This window comes from Triplophysa dalaica, chromosome 11 (assembly GCF_015846415.1).
Source record: "Triplophysa dalaica isolate WHDGS20190420 chromosome 11, ASM1584641v1, whole genome shotgun sequence".
In the NCBI taxonomy this organism is placed as follows: Eukaryota; Metazoa; Chordata; class Actinopteri; order Cypriniformes; family Nemacheilidae; genus Triplophysa; species Triplophysa dalaica.
This window is the reverse complement of record NC_079552.1, coordinates 17,521,339-17,545,795: the sequence shown is the minus strand read 5'-3', so window position 1 is coordinate 17,545,795 and position 24,457 is coordinate 17,521,339. Positions and strand designations below refer to the sequence as shown.

General features: G+C 44.0%; 2 protein-coding genes and 1 long non-coding RNA gene across 6 annotated transcripts in view; 1 reads left to right on the top strand and 2 right to left on the bottom strand.

Annotated features, from left to right (window-relative positions):
• LOC130431283 (uncharacterized) overlaps positions 1–17,855 on the bottom strand; it is a 75,891-nt gene extending 58,036 nt beyond the window's left edge. The window contains exons 1-2 of one of the 4 annotated variants that reach the window (XM_056760229.1): positions 5,243–6,475; positions 1,662–2,227 (exon numbers count right to left, since the gene is read on the bottom strand). In XM_056760229.1, the coding sequence (XP_056616207.1) occupies positions 5,246–6,178 (933 nt within the window). In that variant the 5' untranslated portion in view covers positions 6,179–6,475 and the 3' untranslated portion in view covers positions 1,662–2,227; positions 5,243–5,245. Of the gene's footprint in view, positions 1–1,661; positions 2,228–4,642; positions 6,476–17,652 lie in introns of those variants that run through there. The other 3 variants (XM_056760228.1, XM_056760230.1, XR_008908206.1) reach the window with 3 other exon arrangements.
• Positions 16,670–17,658, bottom strand: LOC130431284 (uncharacterized). Its single transcript, XM_056760231.1, has one exon. It carries the CDS (start codon positions 17,643–17,645, stop codon positions 16,779–16,781), a length of 867 nt encoding a protein of 288 aa, XP_056616209.1. The 5' UTR covers positions 17,646–17,658; the 3' UTR covers positions 16,670–16,778.
• A 3,057-nt stretch (positions 17,856–20,912) lies between the features above and the next one.
• Positions 20,913–24,006, top strand: LOC130431565 (uncharacterized). The gene is made up of 3 exons (XR_008908283.1): positions 20,913–21,071; positions 21,500–21,558; positions 21,651–24,006. It is a non-coding gene; the product is annotated as an uncharacterized LOC130431565 (long non-coding RNA).
• The last annotated feature ends 451 nt before the right edge of the window (positions 24,007–24,457 follow it).

Here is a 24,457-nt window from a genome sequence, read left to right as displayed (position 1 = left end):
GTGATTTCTCGTGGAGACACATTCCTGACCAACACCGTGATTCTTTTGGACAACACACTATCATTTGGCTGCAACTCTGGTCTGATAAGAAGTCCTTCTGGGAATCTTGGTTCCCCAATAAGTTTGCATCACGGTGGACGTGTTTGTGCCAACAAGCAGGGAGGTTTCACATCTTACTACGGGATCGGGACACACAAACACTAGGGCATCAATGGTCTCAGTGACTTCAAGGTCAGCCTCCAAGAACTCCAGCTTGAGCAACGGGTAGCTATCGTAATGATAATAAGCAGAACTGAGGCCCCATATCTGAAAAGCATCAATGGATGTCAATGGCTGGTGCTTGTCATAAAAGGATCTGTACAGCAAGGTCACTTGAGAACCGGTATCGAGGACAGCTTTGGCATAGATGCCTTCAATCTGTACTGGTACAGCTGAACTTGGGCCGACTAAACCTTCAGGTATAGCTTTTTTCCATTTTCTGTCCAATGTAATGCACTTACATGTGAAATGTGTTTTCATCACCAGGATACCAGGTCATTCCTTTACTGGTTCCCGCAGTAGTTTCCCGACTTCGTCTGTTTAATGAAACACTTGTTGACTCTCTTAAGGTTTTCTTCACCTCTGCATACCCTCTTAAAATGTTCGTCTTCTTAAAATATTCGTCCTCTCCACATCTGTAGCAGAAGAGTACAGGCCTGTCTCCAGCATTGGCAGTTTTCTGTGAGATATCGTTCCTCAGATATCCGACTTTAGTTTCGAATTCAGGTTGTGGGGTTTATAAACATTAGGGTTTATATTTAAGTAGATGTGTATGGCCTTATGCCATTCAAATGGATTTGAGAGATCTTTATTTTCTACAGGGGCCATCCGTAAGAACCCGCCAACCCAGGATTCCACTGATGAGGCGGTCCAGGTTAACATTATGCGTTACCTGAAAGGAGCTTCTGACCGTGAAGGCGGAAAAAGCTGAGAGGGACCCACAGCCGGCCCCTTAAACCTAGGCTGGGTACTGACAGCCCAGCATCACTGACAACTGGAACCCTTCCTCTATCCTGCAGTCAGTAACATTAAGAAGCCAGAAGTGCCAGACTACTCACCCAATCCACACTGTTTACAGTGGAAATTACTCCACTGGAAATTATTATATTCCCCCTGACCCTGCCTTTTGGGCAGCTCCTTAAATGGATATGGGATTGTGAGGTTGTTTGTCCTTTTATACAGGTGCACGTATTTGTTCCCACTTGTTTTTATGTGTAAATTGAATGTCAAAATGTATATTATACCTAGTATCCTGCACATTCTTTGATACCAAGGATTATTTTAAATTCTTCAATTACTTCAAATACAATTTCCTGCTTATTTCATTGTTACTGTGCTTAATTTTTCTATTTTTAAATATGGCTTGAAAATCCTAGATTATACCTTTAATACTTGATAGCTGCACATAATATATACTTTACATTCTGCACATAATGTATTACATATACCAAATATTCTATATACCGCAACTTTAGTACTCTAAATTATAAGGATACCACTTATCCTATTGTTACAAATGGCTTAAAAATGTGATGTTATATTCAATTCAATTCAATTCAAGTTTATTTATATAGCGCTTTTCACAATGTGTATTGTTTCAAAGCAGCTTTACAGGGGCAAACAGGAAAAACAGAAAAGTTAAAACAGCACAGTGCATGGTATTTATACAACGAGTAAGTTCATTCTAATAAATAACATCTAATTTCTAAATAAATAAATGAATGAATGCAGTCTCCCGGTGAGCAGGCCAACACTGCCCTGCTGTGGCGAGGAACCCAAACTCCAATGATTGATTAATGGAGAAAAAAACCTCGGGAGCAACCAGGCTCAACCGGGAGGGCCAGATCCCCTCTGACGTGTCATAGCTGCACTCAGACTGGTGACATGTGATTTTAGTTTAGCATTTAATACCAAATATTGTAACTTCAGCATTAATAAGACAAATAGTCCGTCTTTGCTCTTGGTTGGGGATGTAGTGGTCTGAGCTGGGATGGTCCGATGGTCATATTTCTCTTGGCAGCTGGTGGAATTGCCTTAGATGGAGCTGGGATGGTCAGTCAGTCTGCAGCTGTATCTGGTGTAATCTCAAATTGGGGATGGGCATCTGTCGGTCGTCTGGACATGGTGGAACTTCTTCCTACCTCGGGATGGGCATCTGTCGGTCGTCTGGACATGGTGGAACTTCTTCCTACCTCGGGATGGGCATCCCGAGGCAGAGGCGGAAAGAGAATAAAGAGAATAATTAGCGTAGCTGCTGTTCATTAACTATGCATTAAGTGAAAGCTTGGCTGAAAAGATGTGTCTTTAATCTAGATTTAAATTGGGAGAGTGTGTCTGACCCTCGAATAGTATCAGGAAGGCTATTCCAGAGTTTAGGTGCTACGTATGAGAAAGCTCGTCCACCTTTGGTGGATTTTGTTATTCTAGGTATTGTCAAAAGTCCTAAGTTTTGAGATCTCAGCGAGCGTGATGGGTTGTAACGTGATAAAAGCTCGGTTAAGTAAGTAGGTGCTAAACCGTTCAGGGCTTTGTAAGTAATTAAAATAATTTTAAAATCAATGCGATACTTAATGGGTAGCCAGTGAAGCGATGATAAAACTGGGGTTATGTGATCGTATTTTCTTGACCTAGTAAGAACTCTGGCAGCTGCATTCTGAACTAACTGTAGTTTGTTTATCGATGATACAGGACAACCACTAAGTAGAGCATTACAATAGTCAAGCTGTGAGGTCACAAATGCATGAATAAGCTTTTCTGCGTCTGCAACACATAAACTATTTCGTAATTTGGCAACATTTCTAAGGTGGAAGAAGGCTGTTTTTGTGATATTTGAGATGTGATTTTTAAATGACAGGTTGCCGTCTAATATAACGCCTAGGTCTTTAACTGTATTTGTTGGAGTAACAGTGCAGCTTTCAATTTGCAGGCTGTAATCGGAGATATTCGGTTTACTTAATTTTGGTGCTATAAGTAATATTTCTGTTTTGCTAGAGTTTAAAAGGAGGAAATTACTAGTCATCCAATGTTTTATGTCCTCGATGCACTCTGCCAGTTTGGATAGCTTAAAGGAATCATCTGGTCTTGATGAGATATATAGCTGAGTATCATCTGCATAACAGTGGAAGCTAATTCCATGTTTTCGAATAATGTTGCCGAGGGGCAGCATGTATATGGAGAAAAGCAAGGGTCCTAAAACCGATCCCTGAGGTAATCCATAATTGACTTGCGTAAGATTTGACGATTTCCCATTTAAATGGACGTATTGATATCGGTCTGTTAAGTAAGATCTGAACCATTGCAGTGCCTGTCCCTGAATACCGATATAATGGTGTAAACGATCTAGTAGTATTTTATGGTCTACAGTATCGAAAGCAGCACTAAGGTCAAGCAGGACTAAGAGTGAGATGTTTCCTTTATCTGAAGCAATAAGAAGGTCATTTGTAATTCTAACGAGCGCAGTTTCAGTGCTGTGATGCGGTCTAAAGCCAGACTGAAACTTTTCGTGCATGTCATTATTTTGTAGGAAGGTACACAGTTGAGTTGACACTACTTTTTCTAGTATTTTAGACAAGTACGGGAGATTTGAAATCGGTCTATAGCTTCCAAGTTCATTTGGGTCTAAATTTGTTTTTTTGATAAGAGGCTTAATTACAGCCAGTTTAAAGGGTCCTGGGACATGTCCTAGATTAATAGACGAGTTGATTATGTTACAAATGGGCTCAATTACAGCGGGTAGTAACTCTTTTAATAAAGTAGTCGGAATGGGGTCTAATAAGCATGTCGTCGGTTTGGATGTTGCAATAATTTTAATTAAATCTTCCTGATTTATAGGAGAAAAACACTCTAGCTTTTCTTTTTGGGTGACGGTTGAAACTAATTCTTCCGACAAACTTGGAGGTTTGGTTTTAGCTATGTTGTCTCGTATTATTTCGATTTTCTCGGTAAAAAATTTCATGAATTCATTGCTACCAAGGTGCGGCGGAATACCCAGGTCAGGTGGAGTCTGTTTGTTTGTTAATTTAGCAATTGTACTAAATAAAAACCTTGGATTGTTTTTGTTATTTTCTATGAGGTTACGGAAGTGCTCGGCTTTTGCTGCTTTTAGTGCCTTTTTGTAACAGCTTGCACTCTCTTTCCATGCAATTTTAAAGACCTCTAATTGGGTTTGTTTCCATTTTCGCTCCAGTTTACGCGTTTCTCTTTTTAGGGCGCGAGTGGTGTTATCATACCATGGTGCTATGTTCTTTTCATTTATCCTTTTTGACTTCATAGGTGCGACCGCTTCTAATGTATTAGAGAAAATAGTGCCCATGTTGCTGGTCATGTCATCGAGCAATTTTATATTCGTTGGAAAGGTTATTAGAGAAGTCAGATCTGGCAAGTTCTTTACGAAACTATCTTTAGTAGTTGAGGTGATTGTTCTACCTTGTCGATAACGAGATATACAACTGATTTCTGGAGTGCGCAGTGTACATATTATAAGATGGTGATCGGAAACATCGTCGCTTTGAGGTATAATATCGATATTGGTTAGATCGGCTCCGTGAGATATAATCAAGTCTAGGGTATGATCTCCAACAATCAGTACTTTATCGACGTTAACCAATAGATCCGATAAGAAGTCTGCGAACTCTATCAGAAAATTAGTGTAAGGCCCAGGGGGTCTATACACAGTAACCAATGTAAGAGAGACCAATGATTTTTTACTTTTGTTTGGAACTGTTATGTTCAACGCAAGCATTTCAAATGATTTAAATGTATGCATTGTTCTCCGAGTAACGGTAAGAAAGTCTCTAAAGATTGTTGCGACACCACCACCTCGACCAACCGGACGTGGCTCATGAATATAACCGTAGCTTGGAGGAGTAGACTCATTTAGACCAAAATGATCATTTGGCTTAAGCCAGGTTTCAGTGAGGCAAAGTATATCAAAACTGTTGTCTGTGATCATTTCATTTACAATAACTGCTTTTGGATTTAGTGATCTAATATTAAGTAGCCCAAACTTTAGGCGTTGGTTTTGCTCATTAAATATATTGTCTTTTGGTTTAATCATGATAAGATTTTTTCTCTGACTTTTAAAAAAATTATTATTTGGTTGTATTATTCGGGGGACAGACACAGTCTCTATTCATTTGAAAGCAGTAACATTCTTAACAGTTGGGTGAGAAGAACTCAGACTGTAGTTAAAATTTGTACTTACTAGTCAAATGGTGCGTAGCGTCTTTGAGATGTTGTCAGACAGAATTTCCGCTCCAATGCTGCTGGGGTGCAGCCCGTCGGGGCGGAAAAGCCTAGGTCGCTCCCAGAACAGATCAAAATTATTTACAAAGAGCAGCTTCTGTTCAATACACCATGACATTAACCAATTATTAAGCGTAAATAGTCTACTGAACTTTTCGTTCCCTCGTCGGTAAGTTGGAAGCGGCCCTGATACGATGATCCTTGCCGTGGGCGATGCGTTGCGAACAGTATCGACCAGACTCCTGAAGTCCCTCTTCAGGATCTCCGACTGCCGCATTCTCACATCATTCACCCCCGCGTGCAGAACTACGGCTCCTACTCTTGCATCCTCCTTCAGAATCGAAGTTACCTGCGCAGACACATCGAGAACACGGGCGCCAGGAAAACAGTGAGTGCGCACCTTACCTTCATTGAAGGAGGCGCGTACGTTCCGGACGATTGAGTCTCCGATGACCACAGCGTTGGATTTCGTCTCGCAGAGGGCGGCAAAGCGATTTCTCGTAGAAATCTCGAAGACCGGTCGCGGCGGTGGGGGAGAGGTCATCGCTCCGGTCCTGGATTTCACCTTCCGCCGTGTGTGTGCAGGTGCAGGAGTGAAGTTCATTTCGGCTCGTCGTGATCTTGAAGCCTGGGCTCTGTGCATAGAAACACACGGAGTAGAAGTGATAGGAGTATTACAATCACGTCGAACACTTACCGCAGCTTTGCGAGCGTCAGCCCGGGATGTTTCCATCGCCGTTTTACGTTCTCGCACACGTGTTTGCCTCTCGAGTAGATCGTGGATCTGCTTCTCCAATACTTCCAGTTCTGACTGAAGTGCGAAGAAAGATTCATCATCTGCACTCAGAGGTAACGTTAAACACATATCTGAATCATTAGCCATTAGTGGTGTCATAATGAGAACAGCGAGTTAAGCAGTAAAGGCAATATTCAGAAACTAAAGGCTGGGAATGCTAACAGCCTGAGTGCTAATAGCGAATGATCGTATAAAACAAATCTATCTGTGCGTTATATGACGATATTTGGTATGGGATACACTTAAGGATAGGTTTAACCCTCTGTGAGTTATCAATTTACAATATAAATATTAAGAAATAACAGGAATAAACGATATATTTAGAAAAAGTTTGACGGAGCTCTGTCTCAAACCACGCTCTCTCAGCGAACAGGAAGTGATGAGGTCCAGGTGTGTCCAATCAATGATAGTTTTCAACTAGCTCAGGGATCCTGACATTATATCTTGGTTTATTTGGTATCCTGCACATTCTTTGGTACCAAATATCCTCATTACTTGTTATAATGTTTACTGGGAATTCTTTTCATCCCAGAGCTGACCTCTTTATATTAACAATTATTGTAAGTGTTATAATTTACTTGTAAGGCTGTTTTTTTTTAACCAACATTTATTTGGAAACCTGCATGTCCTTTATTGTGTGTATTTATATTTTCTGTTATTTACATTTCAGTGATTGACAAATTTTGTTTCAATGACAGTTACTGTAATTTACTTTAAAATGTGGAATAAAAACGCAAAATGGAAATTTTTCTGGTTTAATCATTCATTATTCTTGTTAAAACTGCATATAAAAAATACTAAATATTTAAAACTAAATATATATACAATAAGCGGCGGCAGTTCGCTGAAAATAGCTTTTGCCTCCGACGGGCCGCGGAAAGGCCGCCCTTCGGTATAACGGCGGCAGGCCTGCGGGCCGGCCGCGGAACGAAGGCGGTAGGAAGGCGGCTGGCGCTTTTAAAAATCTGCGGCCGCCAGCAGTGCGCCCGCAAACGTGTTTGCGATTACGCCTTTCTGACGCTTCTACTGCCTCCGTAGCCCCGCCGGTGGTCCGCCGACTCATTGCTATCTGGGTAATTGCGTTGACCAGAGCAGTACTTGCGTAAAGAGGCGCAGGATTTATCAAACCTTTGAAATCAACTTGGCTTCGAATCCTTCAACTTCTGCAGGGACAGAAAGCAGATGAGCAGGTCAAGAGCTTCCCACCCAGTAGACCTTACAAAGGTCAGTGGATGACTGAATTAGCACAAACTGAGTTTTGGAAGCTACATCCTGACAGCGATCAACTATCTTAGCATTTCCAAAAGCTTTTACTGAATTCTGAGCATGAATTAGATCATCATCTGTAGTGTTTGGATCAACATTGCTTATCACTAATGCCTTGCTTCGAGCTATTTGCTTAATTTGCACCAAGCCTCAAAATCAACGGTATCCATTTTCGAGTTTACAACAGGGGAAGAAACATCTTCAGCCTACAAAAACATCAATCCCGGACGATGACCCCAAATGTAAAGAAACATTAACAATGAAATAGGGTAATGCCATCTGATAGTTTACAGTTTAATAGGGCCATTCAAGCGATATTACACAAGGAAAATATGTGAGTTTGTTTAGATAAGAACTGATCTGATATGAATGTACAAGTTGCAGGAAGGAGATTTTTTTTTCAGACTTCTCAGCAAAACAGTGTGGGCGAGTCAGTTCAGCCGAGGTTAACCTCTTTTTTTTTTTACTCTACCCTTCTACAGTTGTGTTCAAAATTATTCAACCCCCAATGCTGTAAATGGTTTTAGGGAATTTAGTGTACATTTGTAATTGTATTCAGAAAGAAATCCTACAAGGACTTCTTAAAGAACCATATGCAACTAAAATGACATCAATTAGTTTTGTAATACAGTAGTAAATGTTTCTTTTGTGAATTCTTCATTGACATAATTATTCAACCCCTTAAAGACTACCACTCTGAAGAACGTCTTGGTTACGTATGTAACCTCAGTTCCCTGATGGAGGGAACGAGACGTTGTGTCGAGAACGACAGATGGGGGTTCGCCCTTGAGGACCAATCAACTTTGACTACTATAGAAAAGGCCAATGATATTTGGCGAATGAAATTTGCATGCCGGGCTCCGCCCCCGGATATCCGGTATAAAAGGAAGCCGGCGTGCAGCATTCACTTACCTTTTGTTCTGAAGAGCCTGAGAGCCTCTCACGACTGCAGCAGAATACGATACGTGTTTGTGGCATAAGGGACACAACGTCTCGTTCCCTCCATCAGGGAACTGAGGTTACATACGTAACCAAGACGTTCCCTTTCTGTCGGTCTCTCGACGTTGTGTCGAGAACGACAGATGGGGTTACCTATGAAAAATGCCACAACGCTGTATCGCTTCAGAATCTGTAGCGAAGCGACGGTAACAGGCCTGGGTGTGTCAGCTCGAAGCTTTCGCGAAACTGTAACCTTCCAGTGTGTGGTCGGGGGGTTCCAGAGCTTTCTAGGAGAAGGATGGGTACAGCCCTGACCGGTAACCTTTCACGGACGGGGCCTTAGCTCTCTACTGGTGAGAGGCCGTCCGGCTTGGGTTTACACCGGGTAAGCGCAACTCTTAATCTGAGAAGCGCTGCAGAGGCCACCTCCTACCCGTGGGGAGGAATATGGTGGATATAGGTATGGTCTCGTCCTTGGAGGAGAACGCATGGAAAGTGCGGACTGGGTAGTTAACCGCGAAGTGGAGGTCCACCTGGGGAAGTTCATGGGTTACCAGGAGTGGGAACCATTCTCATGAGTACACATCAGACGGAACAGCCCACGGAGGGGGTGTTACAGACGTCCGGTAGCACTAGGTCCGGTTAGAGCTATCTGTGATAGCTCATATGGTATCCCGGCCTAAGGGGGAAGGCTGCTCTGCCCAGCCAGCCCCCCAGGGGGTGCTTGCTTAGTGATGGATGGAATGCCTGTTCTTAACCAGTGTCTGGGTAAGAAGGGAGGTTGGTGAGATACCAGTTTCTTAGCCATGTGTTTGGGTAAGAAGAAAAGGTAGATAGCACACTGACCCAACCTGTTAGAGGGGGGAAAGGTGCTTTCGCAGGCATACGCCCCCCCGGATGCCAGTCCTACATGTCGCCACGCAAGACGTGGGCTGACACCGGGTTTACGCGAAGGTTGTTAACCCTTGCGAAGGTGTTTGGGCGTAGCCCAACCCGCAGCTCTACAGATGTCTGCTAGAGAGGCGCTTCAGCCAGTACCCAGGAGGTGGCTAAAACTCCGTGTGGAGTGAGCCCTCACTGCCAATGGGCATGGGAGATTCTGAGATCGGAATGCCGTCTTAACAGCGTCCACGACCCAGTGCGCCAGCCTCTGTTTGGAGACAGCCTTCCCCTTCTGCTGTCCTCCAACAGACACGGAGCTGGTCAGAGCTTCAGAGATCTGCGTGCGGTCCAGCACGTACTGGACACAACACTGATCGGGTTGGGTCTTCCTCCCCTATGGGGAGCGCCTGCAAGTTCACCACTTGGCCCCGGAGGGAGTAGTGGGAACTTCTTGGGCACGCACCCGGGCCTGGGTCTCAAGATAACGTGAGAGTTTCCAGGGCCGAATTTAAGGCAATCCCGGGACACGGAGGATGCTCGGTGGTCCCCTACACTCTTGAAGGGAGTGAGCGCCGTCAGGAGGGCCGTCTTACTCTGTGAGGAAGATCACAACCTCAGAGGGGCTCTTGGGGGGCACTGAGGCTCCCCTGGACCACTTAGGGTCCCAAGAGGGTATGGAGCGGAGATGAGGGGATTCCGCCCTCTCGCGCCCCTTAGGAACCTGGTGACCAGGTCGTGTTGCCCTAGAAACTTTCCACCGACTGAGTCGTGATGAGTGGCAATAGCGACCAGACATGGGTGATCCAGAGGTCTGATCTGGGATGCCAGAACGTGTCCCTCCCCTGATAGAGCAGGTCCTCTGCCAGGGGAATGGTTCAGGGGGAGTCGCTGTCCAGAGCATCAGCTCTGAAGCCAAGTGCGGTTAGACCGGTGTGGTGTAACCAATAACACTTGGTGCTCCTGCTCCCTGACCTTGCACAGCGTCTGTGCAAGAAGGCTCCTGGGGGGGAAGGTGTGCTTCCGCCCATCCCGCGGTCAGCTGTGCGCCAGGATATCCGTGCCGAGGGCAGGGAATACCAAGCGGGCAAATGGTGGTGTTACGGGAGGCGAACAGGTTTACCTGGGCCTACCCGAACAGCCTCCAAATGAGCTGGACTGCGCGGGGGTGGTGTCGCCACTCTCCACGAGGCATAAACTGGCGAGAAAGCACATCAGCTGTCTAGTTCAGTTTGCCCGGGGTGTGTGTGGCCCGCAGGGAGCGGGTCACCTGTTGACTCCACCGGAGGAGGCGTCGAGCAAGTTGTGTTAGCTGCTGTGAGCGAACGCCACCCTGACGATCTGTGTACGCTACAGCTGTAGTGCTGTCCTCGGACCAGCACGTGCTTGTCTCGCACGAGAGGCCGTAGCCTACTCAGTGCAAGTAGCACAGCCCACAACTCTTGGCAATTGATATGCCAGCGCAGACGGGGGTTCGTCCAACGCCCCGCCTGCGTGCCCGTTACACACTGCACCGCACCCCTGCAGGGAGACGTCAGTCGTCACCACGACCTGTCTCATAACCTGCCCAGAGGGACCTGAGTCCGTCGAAAGTCATGGAAGACTAGGGGTTATTGTGCGTCGGAAGCAGGGCGTCATCACCATGCGCCTGCTGCCGGTGTGCCACGCTCTCCTCGGAACTCGACTCTGAAACCAGTATTGGAGCGGTCTCATGTGCATCAACCCGAGGGGTATTAACCCGCAAGGACGGCATGTGTGCCAGGAGCCTCTGAATTATTTCAGGGGGACCGCTGTCTGCCTAAAATGTTCATTTCAGACACTTAAACATTGGTTGGGCGCAACCTGCGGACAGGTGCGCCGACATGGTGACAGAGCTGAGTTCCATACCGAGAAAGAGGATGCTCTGCACTGGGGAGAGCTTGCCCCTCTCTTGGTTGACCTGGAGTCCCAATCGATCTAGGTGCCGGAGCACCAGGTCCCTTTGTGTACATAACAGATCTAACGAGTGTGCCAAGATAGGCCAGTCGCTGAGATATTTTAGTACCCACTCGCCTTCCTCCCCTCAGGGAGAAAGGGAGGTTTCCGGGATCTTCGTGAAGACCGTGGAGACAGGGACAGACCGAAAGGGAGGACTCTGTACTGATATGCCCGCCTCTCGCACGCGAACCGTGGGAACGGCCGCTGTCGAGGAGGATCGAGACATGAAAGTAAGCGTCCTTCAGGTCGATTGCCACGAACAAATCCTGACACCTGATAGAACCTGATAAGGTTGGCTCCACCTTTTTACCTGCCTGGCGGGACGGTGGCACGCACTGTCGGTTTGAGAGTGGTGACAGCCGTCGTATGTGTACGACCTCATGCCTCGCCAGGGTGTGAGGTCGGTTCGCCGAGCACAGTCCAGTGGAGTGTGCGATAGGCTGTAAGTACACCCGGGGAGAACAGAAAACACAGTGAGTAAGTGGGCGCCAAGCCCTGAAAAGGGCCCGGCTTTGGTGACGAGGCAGGAGTCGTCCCGTACCGACCGATCAGAGCCGTGGCTGTGAAGGTTCGGGCCCGATGTTTTTCTCCCTTGGGTCTTCCCGTCAGTGCCCGTTCTCGGGAGAAGGTTGTTGACAGGGTGGAGGTTTCCCCCTCGACCTCTGCTTCCGGGGTGCCGCCTGTGGGGGCACAGGAACCGGAGCCGATGTCGAAGGGGTCCTGGGTTGCAGTGAGATCTCGGAGGCCTGTAGGCGGCCGAGTCGCGGCGTGAAAAAATTTGACTAATTGCCACTGTCTGCTTCACCGTCAAAAACTGCTGAACGCAGTCCTCGACGGTGTTACCAACAACACACCCTGCGAGATGAGTGCATCAAGAAAGCAGACTTCCTTCGAGTCACTCTTCAGCACAAGGTACAGCCGGGGGTTTCTCTCCTGGACCACTACCGTGGACATCGTCCGACTCAGGGCCCGCGCCGCCACCTTAGTCGCCCGTAGAGCGCTGTCAGTGGCGGCACGGAGATCCTGCATTATACCCGGGTCGGCCTTACCCTCGTGGAGCTCTCTCCACGCCCTGGCCTGGCGGACCTGCAGGATGGCCATGGCGTAGAGAGAGGAGGCAGCCTGGCCCGCGGCAGTGTAAGGCTTCGACACCAGTGATGCCGAAGTCTTACACGCTTTGGACGGTAGGCGTGGCCGATTCCCCCAAGGAGGTAGCCGCCCGCGGCACAGGTGCACCGCAGGCGCCCATTCCACCCGGGGGATCTCGACGTAGCCTTTGGCTGCCCCACCAATGAGGGAAGTAAGGGAGCCAGAGCTGGTATAACTGGAACGGTCCGTGAGTGGAGCGCTGCAAGTTTTACACAGCTCCAGATGCACCTCTGGGAAAAACATGGCACCCGGGGTGGGCGCGGTTTGCACCGCGCTCCGACCTCGGGAACCACGCATCCCCGCGTTAGCATGAATGACATCACTTCTGCTTCCTCCTGAACTCGACTGCTGGCGGTGGAGCTCGGATTCGGCAGAGTCGGATGCCAGTCTCCCTCCGATGCTGCGAGCGACATCTCATCTACGTCACACATCGTTTCCGAGTGTGTGCGTGAGGATCCGGACGGTATGCCACCGCCGGTTGGGGAACGTTTAGAAGAGCGAATCGGGGTGCGATCGGCCCGTGAGCACTTGGCTGGCGGGTTTACGTTCGCAGAGTTCCCCATATCACTAACACTGCTACGTGGGTGGTCATCAGGGCCGTAGCCATAGATGTCACAGCCCAGGTAGCAGACGAAATGGTGGCTGGTTCCCGTAGGAAGACAACCACCCGTGACCGCAACTTCTGAATGACAGTGCGGGCAGATGTGTCAACGAACGCTGCTTCAGCGTGCTGGACACCCAGACGCCTAACGCAGCGATCGTGTCCATCCCCCTCCTCGAAGAGGGTGCCGCACCCAAGAGAACAGCGGTACATGCCGCGCTGGAGATTGCTCAGTCAGTCCTGAAAAGGACTTTTTAGAAAAAATCTCTAACTCTCAACTCAACTCGACTTTATTTATATAGCGCTTTTTACAATTTTCATTGTTACAAAGCAGCTGTACATGAGACACATTGAATACAAGTATGAATTCTAAAGCAGCCCCCCCGGCCAGGCAGATAGTGCAAAATAATATGCAAACGGTGGTGAGGAAGCCAAAACTCCCATCGAGAAAAAAAACCTCAGGGGAACCCAGGCCCAACCAGGGGATTCCAGTTACCCTCTGGCAAAAGCTGCTGCCTCTGCACAAGCTCAACAGTGCTTGCATAACAAGGCTTAATAAAAATATAAAAATTAAGGATTTAAGATTATCATTAACAATCTAATAGCATTTGAAATGTTGTAGGAAAAACAAAGATGTCCCGTCCTTTATCCAGCTCTATCATCTCAGCTCTTGTCAGGTCACCACTTCCCATTCTCAGCTCTGCCATCAGGTCTGGGCATGAACTGCATCCTGCGGTAACCTTGGAACAAAGAGACAAGACTGGCTGAGAGTAGAGTACTGTTCTGCACTCTTTGATGCAGCAAGTACATCATTTGTTGTTGGATGTGTTCCTGGTTCCGGTTGATCTAAATAATGCAGCCTAAATCCTCTGAGGATTAATATTATGGAGGTGTAGTGTATGATAGATTAAAAAGATGAGTCTTTAGTCTAGATTTAAACTGACAGAGTGTGTCTGCCTCCCGGACCGTGCAGGGAAGAATATTCCAAAGTTTAGGCGCTAGATAAGAAAAGGATCATCCACCTGCACTTGATTTTGAAATTCTAGGTATTACCAACTGACAGGACGACTGAGAGCGTAATGTACGTGGAGGTCTGTAATACAATAGAAGTTCATTCAAATACTGCGGCGCTAGACCATGTAGGGCTTTATAGGTAATAAGCAAGATCTTAAAGTTAATGCGATGCTTTATAGGTAACCAGTGCAAGGTTGACAGAACCGGGGTTATATGCTCATACTTTTTTGTACGTGTAAGAACTCGAGCTGCCGCGTTTTGAACCAGTTGCAGTTTTTGTAATAGGCCCGCAGGGCAACCACCTAGAAGTGCATTACAGTAATCTAGTCTTGATGTCATGAATGCATGAATTAATTTCTCTGCATCTGACAGTGACAGCATATGACGTAATTTAGATATATTCTTAAAATGGAAAAATGCAATTTTACATGTGTTGGCGACATGGCTTTCAAATGACAGAGTACTATCGAATACAACGCCAAGATTCTTAGCCGATGACGAGGATTTTATGGAGCATCCGTCAATCGCTAAGCAGTATTCTTGGTTGTTACGCATAGCAGTTTTCGGTCCAGTAAGTAACACTTCTGTTTTGTCCGAGTTTAGTAGTAAAAAATTGTTACTCATCCACATTTTTAAGTCAACTATGCAATCCTTTATTCAATGAAACTGCTGGTTTTCGTGAGGCTTCAAGGAAATATAAAGTTGAGTATCATCAGCATAACAGTGAAAGCTAATTCCGTGTCGCTTTATTATATCTCCTAGAGGTAGCATGTATAATGCGAAGAGCAGAGGCCCCATGACTGTGGTACACCGTACTGGACTTGTGATTTGCGGGACGCCTCATTGTTTATTGGTACAAATTGAAAACGGTCGAGAAATAAGACTTAAACCATTTCAATGCTATTCCGTTAATGCCGACGTAATTTTCGAGTCTATGTAGAAGTATGCTGTGGTCAATGGTGTCAAATGCAGCACTGAGGTCTAGCAGCACCAATAACGAAATACAGCCACGGTCAGACGCTAAAAGCAGATCATTTGTAACTCCAGACTGGAATTCATCATTAATGTCAATCCTTTGGGGGAAGGAGCATAATTGAGTTGAAACTACTTTTCCCAGAACTTAAGATATAAAAGGTAAATTCGATATAGGCCTGTAATTCCCTAGTTCTTTAGGGTCGAGTTTGGTTTTTTTTAAAAGAGGCCTTATAACAGCCACCTTAAATGCTTTAGGCACATGTCCTAATGTCAGAGATGAGTTAATAATACTGAGAAGAGGATCTATAATTTCTGGGAGCATTTCTTTCAGTAGTTTTGTAGGTATAGGGTTTAGCACGCATGTTGTTGATTTGGATGATCTAATGATTTTAGACAGTTCATCGTGATCTACTGTAGAAAATAATTGCAATTTCTCCTTAGGGGTGCTGTAGTTAGTTTGTTCAGCGGATTTCACTACAGGTTGCATTGTTATAATTTTTTCTCTTATATCTTGGATTTTACTCGTGAAGTAGTTCATAAATTCATCACTGTTATGCTGATAATCAGAATCTGACGTTGATGACGACTTATTTCTTGTTAATTTAGCCACGGTGTTAAATAAAAACCTAGGGTTGTGTTGGTTTTCCTCTATTAGTGTTGAAAAGTAGGCGGATCTAGACGTTTTTATGGCATTCCTGTAGTTTCGAGTACTATCCTTCCATGCTTTACGAAATACCTCTAAATTAGTTTTCTTAAAGTTGCGCTCCATTTTCCGGGACGCTTTTTTTAGAGTCTGAGTGTGTTCATTATACCACGGTGTTGGGCTGCTATTTTTAATTTTCTTTAAACGCAGAGGAGCAACTGTGTCGTCAACGTTTTTACTCATGCTAGATATTTTAGACAATTCAGGCAGATTATCGAGAAACGATCATCTTTGGTAGTTGAAGTAATCGATCTACCATATTTGTAACAAGGAGTTTGATTTGCAGCCGTAGGCCATTGAAGCGAACATAATATCAGATTATGATCCAAAATGTCTTCACTCTGCTAAACGATTTTAACATCGTCCACATTTATACCATAAGAAAGTATTAAATCTAAAGTATGATTACGAAGGTGAGTGGGTCATGACACATGTTGACTAACGCCCATGGAGTTAAGAGTGTCTTTGAAAGCCAGTCCCAAGGCATCTGTATCATTGTCTACATGGATATTAAAGTCACCGACGACAAGGACTCTATCTGCGTCCAGTACTAGTTCTGATAAGAACCCTCCAAAATCTTTAATAAAATCTATGTGGTGCCCTGGGGGCCTATATACAATAGCTAGAATAAATTTTAAAAATGTTTTGTCCTTAGTATTAGGTGTTGATACGTGAAGTACCATGACTTCAAAAGAATTGTATTTAAAATTAGACTTCTGAGAGGTGATAAGAGAATTATTGTAAAGTGCAGCAACACCTCCCCCTCTACCTTTTAGACGAGGCTCATGTTTATAGTAATAATCTTGGGGAACGGATTCATTTAGAGTAATATAATCATCTGGCTTTAGCCATGTTTCTGTCAAACAAAGCATGTCTATTTTATGATCTGTTATCATATCGTTAACAAAAAGTGCTTTATTTGAGAGAGATCTAATATTAACCAATCCAAGTCGTAACAGTTGATTATCTGTATTTTGTTCATGTTTGATTTGTTTAACGTTTATTAAATTAATTTCAAGAGGTTTACACAATATTTTATGTTTGCTAATCCGGGGGACAGACACAGTCTCTATTTTATGTTGTTTGTAAGAAGGGATTTTTACATGTTGTATATTTTGTGTATTCGGTGACGCGAGACGGCAAGCAGACAGTTGGTTAAGCCATTCTGTCTCCTTCCTGACCTGGGCCCTAGGTAGTCAGACTTTAGCATTATTAAGACTGTGTGCCAAATTTCTAGAGAGGAGGGAAATCCCATCCCAGGAGGGATGGAGACCATCTCGTTTCAACAGGTCATGTCTGCCCTCAAAACTCTTCCAGTTATTTATAAAATCTATATTATTCTGCAGGCACCACTCAGACAACCAGCCATTTAGTGATGATAATCTGCTATAAATCTCATCACCACGGTAAGCAGTGAGGGGGCCAGAGAATATTACAGTGTCTGACATCGTTTTTGCGAGCTCACACACCTCTTTAATATTATCTTTAGTGATCTCCGATTGACGGAGTCTAACATCATTTGTGCCGACGTGAATAACAATCTTACTGTATTTACGATTAGTCTGAGCCAGCACATTTAAATTTGACTTGATGTCAGGCGCTCTGGCTCCCGGTAAACATTTGACTATGGTGGCTGGTGTCTCTATGTTAACGTTCCGGACAATAGAATCACCGATCACTAGGGCACTTTCAGCAGGTTTCTCAGTCGGTGCGTCACTGAGCGGGGCAAACCTGTTCGAGACTTTATTCGGAACGGTTGAGTGATGTTTTGTCCTGCGACTATGCCGTCTCACCGTCACAAAGTTTCCCAGCTGCAGGGGATTTTCAACCGGAACCGAGCTGTGTGCGCTAACATTGCTCGCATCCGAAGTGTTTTCTACAGTCCTAACACTCTTACTATCCTCATATAAAGATTGGATGCGAGACTCTAATTCTAAGATCTTCTCTGTCAGCCTAACTACTTCCCTGCATTTATCACATGTAAAACCCTCACCGCTGACAGAGAAGGCTAAGCTAAACATATGACATGAGGTGCAAGTAACAACAATAGGAATAGAAGCCATAACTCACCGGGTATGAAGTGCAATCCTAACTTACCAAGGTTGCTTGATGAGTCTTAGTATATACGCTTAAAAAGAGAAACAGTTAGCACACAAGACAAATAGGGGGAGATGATATTCCACAATGTAAACAGAAGGCAAGCTAACACGCTAATATGCTAGCGGCGTTACGCTTCAATTAATATAGATTTACAAAATAAAGTTATAAATAAGTCGGCAACGACAATGATAGGTAATTATAGTAAAATACACTAATATTAAGACCAGGAACAAATGTGAGGTGAAGCAAGTGTCAGAGGATACAAACTAGCCGCCGGCAGCGATGCAATCAGGAACCGGAAGCCTTTCCAAAGCCAACGAGTCAAAGAAACACCTACGGAACCGCCGAGACGCCCAGGGGAAGGTCGCTGCAGGTAGGGACGATCCGCTGCAACACGTCGTAGATCCGGCAATGTAGAAGAAGATGAATTCATTGAATTCGTTCTGTTCGTAGTCATGAGCGAAGGCTCTGAAGAACAAAAGGTAAGTGAATGCTGCACGCCGGCTTCCTTTTATACCGGATATCCGTGGGCGGAGCCCGGCATGCAAATTTCATTCGCCAAATTTCATTGGCCTTTTCTATAGTAGTCAGAGTTGATTGGTTCTCAAGGGCGAACCCCCATCTGTCGTTCTCGACACAACGTCGAGAGACCGACAGAAAGGGAACAGAGGTTCAATGAAGTGTTTTCAATCAGGTATTGAAAACACCTGTGGATATCAGGGAGCAGCAATAAAGCCTAATAAGCATCAATTAGGCAGCTTTAAAATGACTGTGATACTCAGCTCCTTCTAGACATTTACTGGTGTGGTTACAAACATGGTGAGGTCAATAGAATGGTCCAGGAAGACAAGAGAACAGGTGATTACTCTTCACAGGAAGGGCAATGGCTATAAGAAGATTGCAAAGATGTTAAACATACCAAGAGACACCATAGGAAGCATCATTCGCAAATTCAAGGCAAAGGGCACTGTTGAAACACCACCTGGTCATGGCAGAAAGAAGATAGTGACTTCGACTGCTGTGCGCTACCTGAAGCGTAGAGTGGAGAAAAGTCCCCGTGTGACTGCTGAGGAACTGAGAAAAGATTTGTCAGATGTGGGTACTGAAGTTTCTGCTCAGACAATACGGCGCACCCTGCGTAATGAAGGCCTCTGTAGTACACCCCCTTGCTGTCCCCAAAGAATAAGAAGAGTCGACTGCAGTATGCCAAAAGTCATGTGGACAAACCACAGAAGTTTGGGGATAGTGTTCTGTGGACTGATGAAACAAAATTAGAACTGTTTGGGCCCATGGATCAACGCTATGTTTGGAGGAGGAAGAACAAGGCCTATGAAGAAAAGAACACCTTGCCTACTGTGAAGCATGGCGGGGGGGTCAATCATGCTTATGGGCTGTTTTGCTTCTGCAGGTACTGGGAAGCTTCAGCGTGTGCAAGGTACCATGAATTCTCTTCAGTACCAGGAGATTTTGGATGACAATGTGATGCAGTCCGCCACAAACCTGAGGCTTGGAAGACGTTGGACCTTTCAACAGGACAATGATCCCAAGCATACCTCCAAGTCCACTAGAGCATGGTTTCAGATTAAAGGCTGGAACATTTTGAAGTGGCCATCGCAGTCACCAGACTTAAATCCAATTGAGAACCTCTGGTGGGACTTAAAGAAAGCAGTTGCAGTGCGCAAGCCTATGAATGTGACTGAACTGGAGGCTTTTGCCCATGATGAATGGGCGAAGATACCCGTAGATCGCTGCAAGACACTTGTGTCAAGCTATGCTTCACGTTTAAAAGCTGTTATAACTGTAAAAGGATGTTGTACTAAGTACTAAGATTGAATGTCACTTGGGGGTTGAATAAAACTGATAATGATGTGAGCTCAGAAAAGACATTTGTGGTTATTTCATTATAAATGTTATGTTATATTTGTCTGACCTACACGTGCCTCTTTGATTTAATTGTAAGCAGGATGACTGAATGATCATAATCAATATCAAAACGACCAAAACAATCAATTTCAGTGGGGGTTGAATAATTTTGAACACAACTGTATATGACATGAAACCCTTTAGGCAGGTATGAATGGGTTGAATGGAAGTCTGAATCCCTAAAAGCCAGAAAAAATGTGCATAGATTTGTGAGAGTATATTTATCACAAGTGACAAATGCTTACTGAGGATGGGTATATGGATGTAACATGTTTTAAAATGTCTATATCCCTTCACAGTACTATTGCATTTGGTTGAGTTCAGTAACTGGAGTTTAAATAAAGTTTATGTTGAAGGTGAGACCTCGCGAGAACGGACCTCTTGTAGTACTGTTGGATTAGAGAGAGATCTGAGAATATGCCGCACCACGAGCGAGACGCTGCTAAGGATATTTTACTCAAAGAGAGTTTACTCGCGTCTGGCCTACTCTTTATGGACAGTGATTTTGCTGTGCACTGACAAACTTAAAGTTTTGAGTCTAATAAAGCAGACTTTGAACCGTGCCGTGACTTTGACCAGTTTAGCTTATGTTTAGCAGAGTTAGCCTAGCTCACGCGGAGTTCAAACGCGCGCACACACAAGACTGACTCTAGGAGAGGACGCCATTTTCATGGTTCATTCGCTCCCTGGAAAGGGAGTATTGAGAATATTGAGCTCCAACAAACAAGCACGCCAACTATTTAGCTTGCAAGCAATGTGTGGTTTAAGAGACAGTAAAATTGTAAGCGGTAACCTATATACTGTTTCAACCCCAGGATTTGGTTTTCAATTTGTGCAAACTTTACTTATTTCCTAAACAACAGTTATTTCTTGTGTTCTTTAATACAAATGCGCAAGTTGACAAATGGTGTGTATTTCGCCTACATTGCTCTGAATCTATGCGTTACCTTAACTTCATTGCTATTAGGGCTGGGCGATAAAACAGTATCAATATTTATCGACTGTACAACATTGTAGATATCAATATAAAAAAAGTTTGATATAACGCTAGATAATTTCCTTAAAATGTGCGCACCCTTGACTTCCGAAGATCTTAAACAGCCTATTCGATGTTCTGTTACATGAGCGTGCTACGATTGACAAGCAAACAACACATAAAATCTAATTTGCCGGGTTGCGTTAGTCTCAGTTTGGTTGCGTCATCGGCATGTTGATATTAGAACAAATGCAAGTTGAGTGCCGTGCCTGCCGTCAGCGAGGAAATTGTGAAAAAAGGGAAATGTCAGCTCGCTGGTGTGGCAGTTTTTTTGGTTTCTTTTCTTCCGACCAACATCAGAAGAATGTAGTGTGTAAGCTATGTAAAAAAATGTCCCGGCTAAGCAAGGAAACACAAGCAATTTATTCCACCATCTAAACCGCTGCCACCCTTTGGAATATACAACTCACAAGCAGTCCACGATGGAGAGGTACTGTGTAACAATGCCATATGATAAATCTTCAAAGCGACTTAGCCCATGCAATATCGTACTTCATTACAAAAGAGATGCTGCCGTTCAGCATGGTGGAGCAGTCACGCTTTTGTTTACTGTTATAAAGTTTTGTTGGTATTACTTATTACAGATGCTGTTGTTGATATACCTCAAAGTTTGCCTTGATTGTTCCATGTTTACATTAAATTGAAGTGAACACATTTTGTACCATTTTAACTTCAAAGTTAAAGTTTGTTTAAAGTTTTATCTTAATATAAGTAGAGTAAGACGTAAAGAAGATATTTTGTTTAAATTCTTTTGTTTTTTTTACTGATAAAACTAATTTTATTTTCTCTATACCTTAATCATTGGGGTCAGTTAAAATACAGTGGTTGAATACAAACTGTTCTACTTGTCATTTTTAGGGTAACTGGGTTTGGTCGGAGAAACCATGCGGTGCCTCACTTCCGATCATCATCCTCTGGTGAGTACTCAGGCAACTCGTCGAAAGCCTTTTTGAAAGCAGGATGAATGTGCATGGTACAAACAAATTTGTCTCCACTCTTCTCTCTACAGCGACTAAATGGTCTCATCACGGTGGGCGTGTTTGTGCCAACAAGCAGGGAGGTTTCATATCTTACTACGGGATCGGGAAACGCCAACACCATGCCGTCAATGGTCTCACCGACTACAAGGTCAACCCCAAGAACTCCAGCTTGAGCGACAGGTAGCCATCGAAAGGATAATAAGCAGAATTGAGGCCCCATATCTGCAAAGCATCAAAGGATGTCAATGGCAGGTGCTTGTCATAAAAGGATCTGTACAGCAAGGTTACTTGAGAACCAGTATCGAGGACAGCTTTGGCATAGATGCCTTCAATCTGTACTGGTATAGCAGAACACAAGAAATAACAGTTGTTTAGAAAATAAGAAAAGGTTGTACAAATAGAACAACCAAAAAACCAAACCCCGGGATTGAAACGGTAATTAGGGTACCTCTTACAATTTTACTGTCTCTTAAACCACACATTGCTTGCAAGCTAAATTGTTGGCATGCTTGTTAGTTATAGCTCAATATTCTCAATACTCCCTTTCCAGGGAGTGAGTGAACAATCCTACCACTTCGGTAGTAAGCGATGACTCGGTTGATGACTTGTGTGCGCGCGTTTGGCCTCCGCGCAAGCTAAGCTAACTCTGCTAAACATGAGCTAAACTGGCCAAAGTCACGGAACGGTTTAAAGTCTGCTTTATTCTACTCAAAATTTTAAGCTTGTCAGTGCACAGCAAAATCACTGTCCATAAAGAGTAGGCCAGACGCGAGTTAAACACTCTTTGAGTAAAATATCCTCAGCAGCGTCTCGCTCGTGGTGCGACACCATTCATTCTCCAGACTCTCTCGAATCCAATAGTTCTATGAGAGTTCCGTTCTCGCGCGGTCTCACCTTCAACATAAACTTTATTTAAACTCAAATTACTGAACTCAACCAAATGCACTAGTACTTTGATAGGATATAAAACATTTTAAAACACGTTACGTCCATAAACCCATTTTCCGTAAGCATTTGTCAGTTAAAATATTCAGTACACATGCACATTAACTCATCAATATAAACAAAGTCTTCAAAGAAGTATGGAAAGGAAAAAGCAGCAATGTATAAGACAGAAACCACAAATGAAAAAAAAAGATAATAATCACTGATGAATTCTGATTGTAATTATTAGTCTAACAAGGTTGTTACATTTGGATATTATTCAATTTACCTGGTAATTAAAGGTACCTCAAACAAATCCTAGTGCATTACTTGCCCCTTTTGGGGTACTTTTCTCAGGATCTATTCCTCTGTGGTTGATAGTGTCACAGCCGGCTCTACACTGTGACAAAGAAGGAAGCCCCGTGCCAGATAATACTAAAAAAGTAATGTATTTTATCAACATAAGAATAAAGAATCAACGGAAACATTACAAAGGCCCGAGAGCGCTGGAAGCCCAGAGTGACGATTAAAGAAGCTTAAGAAGCACCGGCATCAGCCACATCGCAGGTGAAACCACTCTTACTAATTACATAAACCCAACTCCGATCTGTAAAACCACAAAAAAAAGAACAGAACAGAAACAAACCAAAAAGGATTCATAACAATAGGCTACTGTGAGCAAAGACACAAAACTCCTGGTTAACAGATCTTTCTACTGTGTTGCTCTCCATTACTCTTAAATTTGACATTGATAATTGTTTTTTCTAATATATAGTTTTTTTATGAATTGATTGTGATGTTCCTCAAGTCGCTTTGGATAAAAGCATTGTCAAGTGACTAATGCAAATTTTATCGTAATCAATAAACTTCATCCATGTTTGTGCTAAAGACGTAAATGATGCCTCAATTTGTGTGACTTTGCAGGGAGCTGTTCAATTACTTTTTTAAACATTCAGACAAACAGAGCATAACTATAGCAGAAATAGCAGAAATATCTTACGAAACGTGAATGCCCAAACAACCAGCTGGCAAACCATAGCAACTTGTTATCAACCTCTTATGACCTCTTATGACGTATTGGCAACCACATAACAATACCCTGGGGACCACCCTAAAAACAACCTTAAATACCATAGAAACTGTTTATAAAAGCCTATAGCAATGCAATGAGCTAAAGCCACAAAACTTTAGCAGAGCACAACCTTGTGTGGCAGCACGTTGTATGCGAAGCACATAAGCCATTTTCTTCTAAATCAGACCAGTCGACTGTAAACTGCAATCCATCTCACTGTCTGAGCACTTATTTATCTTCTGCTTTAGGTTTAATCCAAGTGCACCTGCTGTGAACATTTAAATCAAGCATTGCACGTGGGTTTATCTAGAGGCCTATATAGTAGAATTGTAAAGCCAGTGGGACTGTTCAGTCAGAGAGCTCAAACTGACATTTCTTTTCTCAGAGGAAGTGTATGATTTCTAAGCCCAAGGCCATTAGCTTGGCCTCACAATTCTGTTCCTGTCAGGACACATCACTGCGATTTCTTTCCAAGAATAGATAACAAAAGGTATTTTATAGCTCATGCTTCTCATTGGTGAACGGTGGCATCTTAAAAAAAAGAAAACCTGGGAACGGGCGACATTCATATGTTGTCTGACTCCCTGCCAATATTCAGCATTCCCTGTTGTCTATGTGTGTGAAAAATGATTTATTGTTCTAAGGTTTATACTTCCATGTCTTTAGTTTTCTCTGTTTTATTTTCATCCACAATTCTTTATTTGGCAGAATCTTGTTTTTATTTCGTAATGTACTTTTAAAGCATTTCTCGGATGTCAACCTCATGACTTTGGGGTTTCTAGCACAATCCTTTACCAGTTGAGCTCTACTTAAATTGAATTTGACAAACACCATGGTTCA